This window comes from Pyxicephalus adspersus, chromosome 5 (genome assembly GCF_032062135.1).
Source record: "Pyxicephalus adspersus chromosome 5, UCB_Pads_2.0, whole genome shotgun sequence".
NCBI classification, from domain to species: Eukaryota; Metazoa; Chordata; class Amphibia; order Anura; family Pyxicephalidae; genus Pyxicephalus; species Pyxicephalus adspersus.
The window spans coordinates 21274202-21283071 of record NC_092862.1 but is presented as its reverse complement, the minus strand read 5'-3'; the positions used below and the strand labels follow the sequence as shown (position 1 = coordinate 21283071).

The window sequence follows — 8870 nt, the reverse complement described above, 5'->3', positions numbered from 1 at the left end:
CACCACAAAAAAATGAATATCAGTTTTAACACTTTTGAAGAAAGATTGAAATGCTTGTGAAAACACAAATGACCTTTTACACTGGAAACCCTCAGGCCAATTGATAAGTCAACCAACAACTAGCTTTTTTCGATGTTGACAAGCCACCATGTTATGATACAACCCGTTGCTCTGGATCCTTTGTCCAAAACCCAAAGGAAGTCCATTCCTTCAATAACCTTTAATGTGAACAAGAAGCTTGCTGAAGTCCTTCTAAATAGTTAATGAAGAAAGGGTGATGAAGACGGGTCCAGTCTAGAAGAACAGTGGCCAAAATCTGGCCAGCAATAGAAAGGTATGAGGAGTGGGAAGAGCCACCACTTTAATGGACAAGTTCAGGCTGATTCTCCACAAATGGCAGCACCCCACTGACATAGTAAGCTATGCCTAGAGAAAGCAGAGCAATAACAATAAGGAGGAGAAGTACCCGCCAAAATCCTAGATCCTCCACAAATTCCTGCCAAGTGGTGCGGAAACTGGACAGGACTCCTTCCCCCTGTTGCAGGTTTGGATTCAGGAGGGAATGGCTCTCCATAGCACTGTAAAAGAAGCAGACAAGTCAGGACACAAAAATTATTTATTTATCTGTACACAACACATTACATGCAGGAATAGCTGTGTGTCAGCCATAGCAAGAAAGGTGTAGATACTGCCATTTTCAAGGAATAAAAAATAAAAAAAAACGTTTATGATATTTTTCCCATTTTAGCTGCAAAAGGAATCAACTACTATTACTCAGGAGTTACAGTGTGGTCCCCTCTGCAATGTGGATTCAGAAGTGCTCATCCCCGAAATAGGTGGCACTGGGATACTTAGGGTACTATTTCTGATGACTGATGTGTACATTAAATTTGGCAGGTAAGAGTGTCCTAAAGCAGGGGCTGGCCCTGCAAATGAGAATCCCTCTGCATCAACTAACTTGTCCATGGCCGTAATCTGGTGAACGTCTCTTACTATGGGATCAGCTTATTAGGTCCTTTTAATATGGTAAGTAGCACTTTGCCATGTGACACATTGCAGCCTGGCTGCCAGTAACTGTTTGGCTGCACTATAATGGGAATGAGTAACAAGCATAAAAGTCAGAGTACCTCATCTACATGAATCTGTCATGTCAGTGACTCATAAATGGTCTAATTGTGTATGATTTGTCTGAGAAAGTTGTATTGTTTCATGCTTCAATTAGAAAATAGGGGGAGGAGTACTGCTGCTTTCCAGTGCCAACGACACTACATCTGCCTATTCGGTACATTCCTGGTCATGAGCTTTATTAATTAAATGTGTCTCTAAGCCTCCTTATGACATCCCCAACCAAATAAGGTTCTAAAAATAAGCTTTTAACGAGCCCATCATTTAAGTGGACAGACAATTCATCAGAGGCTCCGGTTTCTACAAAAGCACAAAGTGTTCCTACTAGCAATGGGGTCCTTGCAGTGTCACAGTCACTTTGACACCGTACACATATCCTAGCATGCCATAAAAAAACAGCACTGCTTACTGAAAACTCTGTCGTCAAGAACTGTGACTCCAATTTTAAGCCCTGTACAGATGTCAGATCACTCTCACTGGAAACTATCTTTTGTGATCATTTCTAGTGACAGATGAACAAATGATTACTGTACACACAGCGCCATTAGGTTCTGTGGAGATGGGAGGGAGGAGGACTATTAAGCAGAAGCCTGCTGTGTTTTTCTCTATAGGAAATCATAGCAGTCATTCCCCTTCAGTCATTCATGAATCTGCTAGAATTGACTGATGAACAATATTGGGGCTGCTATATACTAAATAGACATATGAACAGCTGTCTTACCTACCAAAGAATTTATACTTTATCCATCCAGCCCTGAGGTTTGGAGACACAGCACAGTCCTGTCCAGCTGGGCAGAAGAACTGACTGTCCTCTGCTGCAGTTATTAAAGACCTTCCATTAAAACAAAAGATCTGGTTCTCCTAGCCAAATCACCTGGGTAGGCAGGTGGAAAATGTAACTAAAAACTCAGTGTTGGTTCTGTCTTTTTGACATTTGGTGGTCGCCCCCATTTATTCTTTATGGAGCTGCTGCAGAAGAGAAGCTACTTGAATCATCTTCCCTGAGGTAGCGGTTCCCTGGCACAAGGAACTGGTAAATGCCAATACTATTGGCCAGTGTGAACCAAGACCTAATCTATGTAAATTCACCCTTGGATCCACCAATCCTAATTTCTAAGTGTCAATACTGGTTGTTAAAGCTACCTATCCCAATAAAAGAAAAAAAAAAGCAACAGTGGGGGACAACAGTATACCAATAATAAAAATATAGATACATACAAATACAAGTTGAAATTTGTAAAAAAAATTATGGTACTTTTCTTTCTACATGGGCATTGTTATGACATGCAAGTTTCACTTGAAGTAACCTCATCCGATTCCTTTTGTTATCACCTTCTCAGTATAAATTGCTCACACTTGTGAAATGTTCACTGTAAGCACTGCAGAGAGGAAAATCAGGAGTTGATCATTTTTATGGTGGCGTTTAGATAATGGTTATAACACAATACAAGGTAGTAGTGCAAGTCAAATCAACCCAGGGCTTGTTAAAGGAAACCTGTCATGGAGAAAATAGGCGGACTGTGCTTGCTGCTGTCTCCTCATAAAAGGGATAGGTATTTGTCTGATCACTTTGGTTAATAATTTTAGCCACTGACCCTAAAAAAGCATGTAGATAAGGGTTTTTGACTTTATTTATCTGCCTATCAGCAACTCAGAAAAGTATTAATGTCAACATAGGCAGACAGCTAGAGTTTTTCAGAAGGAAATTAGCAATGGCTTCCGAATTTTCCTCATGTCACTTGTGGTGGAGCATGCGTATATGGTGTGTGTGCTCAGCGAGAAATTGAATATTTAATTGGTTAGAAACATATTTATTTTGTTCCAGCATATTAAAACCCAAGACTACAGGACAGGATCCCAACATAGGTTCATTAGCCTATAGCCAACTCTGGCACTCTCTGGCCAGAATTTATGTCTAACCTCTATTTTTTTTCTAGGTTGGCAACTCTATGTAGGAAGGTAATCTGACCCCTAGAAAAAAAAAAGTCTGATGCTTCTTTTGAAAAACAACAGACAATTACATAGGTCCAAAGTATAAAGTATAACTAAACTGTATAAAGTACTGCATATAAATTATTACACAGTATTTATATAGCACCAACATTTTACTCAGAGCTGTACAAAGTCCATAGTTACGTTACCAGCTGTCCCTCAAAGGGGTTCACAATCTAATGTCCCTACCATAGTCATATGCCATTATTACAGTCTAAGGTCAATTTTAAAGGGAAGCCAATTAACTTAACGGCTAGTTTTTGGATAAATCACTTTGTCACGGTTTAAATTTGCATGCTGCTCCCTATATTTGTGTTCCCTTTTTTGTTATGAGTATGCATGTCAAAGCTGTGGCAAGGACAGAAGCTGGAGGCTGTGCAACACTGACTAGTCATACATATGTGCCAGCACAGCATTTGGAAAACCAAGTTGGAAACAATTCCCCCTTTAGGGGCACAGAGTCAGCTTAGGAAGCAAAACCCTTACTGACAGGAACAACAGGTCAAAACAGATTGAATAAGAAGCAGCTATATATAGTAGTATACCCTGTCATGTAGAGAAATGAGACTGGACAGACTGAAAGAAAATGTTATCACAGGAGCAATGTTTTGTATAAGCATTAAATAAAGGTTAAAGCACAGAGCGAATAGGTAAGAAAATAAAGTGCCCCCAACATACCAGTCCTCTTCTGTGGATCCTTCCGACATAGTGCTGTGTCCCTTTTCCATCAGCAGCTCAGAGCATTGGACATACCTTTCGCTTTCAACTGTCTGCAAAGTCTCCATCTTAGAGTGAGTGCCTCTGTTGAAGCCCTTCACTTCTTGTTCTTCCAGAGACTCTAACATGCGGATGACTTCTTTATTTACCCCTCTGCGTTTGGCCAAGACAAGTGGAGTGGCCCCTTGGTGATTGCTAGGATGGTATTGGGGGAAAAAGAAACCATAAACATTAAAAAGCAATATTTATGAATTAATAGTCACTGTTTAAAAGACCCACAAACATTTCCAAATGAGCTGCTCTCTCTGCAAACCTTTTAGGAACTTCTGCTGTCCATTATTGCCAGCAAAGCTGTGGAGTCAAAATCTGTGGAGTTTAAAATCAATTCTTAGGCACGTGGAGATTTAATTTGTAATATGTGTGAATGTGTGTAATTTTTTGTAACTTTAGCATTGTCCCCAGAAATATTTTTAAGCAGGGTGGGAAAAAGCTGTAGAAGGGTGTCCACCGCTGGATTGTGAACCAATTATTTAGTAAACTCTCAAAAACAGCCAGGTGGTTACTGAAAGGTGCCAGGTGGTGCGCCCAGCTAAAAGGGTTTGTGGGAACACTGCTTATTAACCCCCCCCAGCGGTAACCCCCAGTATGACTCGAGGTAGAAAAAAGATGCTGGAAGCGGTAATCCTGAGTGTGACATAGGTAAACCTATGGAAAACAATAGTAAATCCCAACTTACCTAATCCGCTGGCGACCTCCGCCGTCCTTCGCCTTGTCTTCTCTCTTCCTCAGGCCGGCGTTCTCTGCACCCGGAGAGTCACCAGGGAGTTCCCGGTGACGTTGGTGTGTGCGGACGTTCTGTTCGGGGCGGAAAAACTAAAGTATACAGAGTACACACCTGGGCAAGGGTTCACTATAAACAGGTTGACAAAGCCACTCTGATTTGCAAGTAGTATTCCTTGCATCATAATATTACATGCCCTAAAAAAATGTAATGCAAAGCGTATATGGCACAGCTGAAACCCACAGAAGCTGGCTACCCCTTTTTAGAGCCCCAGAAATCCAAATTTAAAAACGGCAACCACAGTTATGCCCCCTTTTGATCATACACATAGTGGCTTTAAAAACTTTTAAACTTAGAACAGATTTGATTTACTTTGGGAGTTCAAAATGACAGGTAGCATGCAGAGTGCGGTATTATTGAATACCGTGGTAAGATACAGTGCACAACTTACCGTATGACATCAATTTTAAAAAATATGCCACTCTCTCTTGCCTCCATTTATCTGCCAGGGAAGCTGGGAATTTGGTATTTCTGGCTATGAAACAGAAACTGACCTTCTCCACTTTTTTAAAAAAAAGATCAGGTATGAACTTTCAAGTTTTAGGCCTAAAGACTGTTGGTCATTAATCCCTCATTAACCTTGTCCGAGCTCTGGCAATGAGGAACACAGAGTGTATATAGATAAAGTACCAGGGCAGGCTGGCAAATGTATTACGTGGATGGGCAGGTACCTTCATCACGAAAACCAGTCACTTTACCCTGAAAGGCCAAATTGACCTATGGTCTTTAGGTGGCACAAAATAAGCCATGGACATTTTACCAGGGCAATGCCTAATGACACAGAACAGATTCACTGTATAAGATCTTGTGATTCTATTTGCAGTTTTCCCCTCCACAGTCAGGTAAGAATCCTTAGTAAGGAAAACAGGGACTTGGAGACAGAAATTTCTACAACAGACACTTACCATATGTCAATTTTAAGGCCATTGGAGACAAGGAACTGAATAGTGTCCACATGGCCACACAAATGAAGTGCTGTGTTCCCCTGGTAATCTGTTGCTAGAAGATCTGCTCCAAACTTGTGCAGGAGCTGACAGATGTCTACATTCCCTCTTGCTGCAGCTAAGTGCAGACCAGTGCGGCCACGGCTGTCCCGGATATTAGGGTCAAAGCCACTTTCAAGAAGCCGTTTGGAGTAGTTGAAGTCTCCATCAATGCAAGCCTGCAGCAGGGGCACATTGGTCTGGGATGAATCATTCACAAACACATAGGACATGGTTGTATGAGAATGTGCTGTAATAAAGAAAAAGAAGATATTTATTTATATAATATATAACCAGCAGGTAAAGGTTTTCTCCAAAAATACAGACTGTTGATTTAACTGGATGGCAACAATAAGCAGATTGTGTCACAGGATACATTAAAGGATATTTGTACGGAGATATTTTAATATATTGGGAATTCAATCAAATTTACAACTACATCCTTTTAAATGTGGACGCATAAGCAGGCTCCATAGCATGCCAGTACCTTAATCCTGGAGAATGGGCACCATTAATGAAACTTTTTGTTCACATCCCCTTTTTGCAGATGATCTAGCCAATCAGCACTTAATCCAAAAACTAGAGTGCTGCTTTATAAAGTGAAAATCTGATGCACTTCTTTGAAAAACCTATCATGACCATTGGCCCACATATGGTAAATAGACACAAAACCATTGCAAACAATCTTGTCATAATACAAAACTGCACCAATGGAAAGTCCTATCACAACCATCTGAAAACCACTAGTATAGTTATATTGGGAATGGCAGTGGGTGCCTAAGGCTACATATACGTTAGACTTTTGTCGTTGGAAAGGATCTTTCACGATCCTTTCAAATGACAAAAGACTGAAAGATGCATGAACGAGCACTGTACATACATCACTGTTCTGCTCTATGGAGAGGGAAGGGGTGAGAACGAATGAGCGGCACCCTGCTGCACTCTGTTCTCTTTACTTGCATTGTGGTCACTTGTCTTTCCTGGATCTGCCAGGACAGATCCATGAATGACGTCGGACGGAGACTGTACACACGTCAGATTCTGGTCTGATACTAGCCCTGAGGTGAGAATCTGACGAGAATCATCTGACATGTGTAAGTGGCCTGTAGTCTGACTTTTTTTCGCTTATTGATGGTGATGGGATCTGTGATTTGAACACAATGATTAAAAAATGCTCTAGCACTTAATGCCTGCACCAGAATGGGCATGTTGTAAGTAAACTGACGTTTGTAGACAAGAAAAAAAACTTACATCTAGAACGGTGGTAAGTGGAATCCAGTCTACTGTCTCTACTCCGTTTGATATCTGGAAAACAGAAGAATATTTCTAGTTAATACTCACAAGACAACAAAGTCCCAATATCTGAAGTTTTCTATTGCCCAGCAAAAGTGGTCTTACTTGCCAAGAGGAATGTGCAAATGTCTGGAAAGACTATGAAAGACCATGAAAATGACAATTCACAAATTCATTGACAGAGAAACAAAGTTGTTTTTATTGGCATTGAAACAAAAGAGAAAGAGTGTGGTTTATTGTCATATTGGATATTTGAACTTCCCTTCTACTTTACCATTATAGGGAGAAACAGATCACAAAGTGGAAACTTCTGTAATGGAGCTCAGGATAGCAATGCATGTGGTATAATCCTCTAAAGAAATCAACAGGACTTAAAACATGTACAGTGAATGAAAAAGCTCACTGCATTCACACCCTATATATGCTCATCCTGCTTTGCTACCCAGCCCATACAGTATAAGTTCTGTCTCCACCTTTATGCAGAATATATGCTTATAATTTGTATTGCAGGAGCAGACAAATGTTAGCCACCAGTCAATAACTGTAAAAAGGTTACCAGTCTATCCTGCCTAAAGGTACCGGGCAGCTGGTATTTTAGCAGCTCGTTCGGCATATTACATTAGAACCATGCACTGGTAAATCATTACTCTTCACCACTAATCCTTGGTCTAGGATGATTGTAAGGTTAGAAGCCCTTTGTCACGTAATCGAATGAGGTAGTGTCTCTGTGGTGTATTAGGGTAGGAGGCTTCCGCTGTGCCAACAAAAACTGAGCTGCTTGTCAGCATACAGAATGAAGCCACAAGAGCCTGCTGTCTCTGCAATCTGGAAAACCCCAGGGATAAAGAATCAGGGACTCGCTATATAAGTGCTTATATTTCCCAAAGCACAAACATGCATGTGCTAGAAGACAGGAAGATATGTGTACATGTGCAGGGAAGTGAACAGGAATGAAGGAAATGAGGGGCAGAACTTGGGAGATGTGGGTATAAAGAACAACATAACTCTGTAAAAAGAAGGTGCTAGGACCAGCAGTGATGCAGAAGTAACCAGACAGACAATAGACAGCTGTGACAACTATAACTCTGCACAATCCCTATAGCACACCTTGCTTATTTTGCTGTGATCTTCTAGATCTGGGGAAGATTAAACAAATAACCTTTATGGCATCTGACACCTAGGTAAACTAGGCATGCAGCTATATGCCAGTCAGGTGATGTAGAGTATCTCTGTTGACCCATGTGCTTGAGGAGAATCATAAGGCGCATTATCACTAGAGATGAGCATATTGAGAAACTGGTTAAATAATTTCCAAAGATTTTTTTACCCCAAACCAATGCATGTTCATTAACTTCATGTCCTAGAATTGTTACACATGCTAAATGCTTTATTCATGATCTGCATCATCTTCTGCAGACTGCACAGATCTGCATGCATATGCTCAGCAAGAATGCTGGAAACGTTTTTGTGGGTGGTTTTGCTAGTTCCTACATAAAGTAAACCTTTTAACATGGAAATATCAGAGTTGGCATTCCTGATGTGTTTTTAAAAGAGGAAAGCTTTAGGTGGGGTCACACTTACCCTCACTTCTCCAGCTAGTGATTGATTAATCCAGAACATTTATTGCATCCTGATACAACTGTTATAGGAAAATCAGGACAACAACCAACAAGTGTGCCGTTTCAAAATGGAATGTTAACATGCCAACTTCCCATTAAAGAGCCAAAAGGAATCCTGGTCCAGATAGAAACTCTAAAAAACTCTAGAAACTTTAAAAAATTCTAAAAATGCTTGCCGGTTGCCTGGCTGTCAACGAGGATTCATCCAGAGGTTTCTAGGGGTTGCAATGAGCAATTTGTGCTTCACAGGTCAGTTTAAGGGCCACCAATAATCTTTTTGGCTACCTGTAAGGGCGACAT

At 40.8% G+C, this 8870-nt stretch overlaps 1 protein-coding gene across 2 annotated transcripts in view; it reads right to left on the bottom strand.

Moving 5' to 3' along the window:
* ANKRD46 (ankyrin repeat domain 46) overlaps positions 1-8870 on the bottom strand; it is a gene marked incomplete at its 3' end in the record, with an annotated part of 12725 nt that continues 3855 nt past the window's right edge. For both annotated transcript variants that reach the window (XM_072410832.1, XM_072410831.1), the window contains 4 exon segments: positions 1-578; positions 3796-4029; positions 5581-5908; positions 6910-6963. In XM_072410832.1, coding sequence (XP_072266933.1) covers positions 362-578; positions 3796-4029; positions 5581-5908; positions 6910-6963 — 833 coding nt within the window.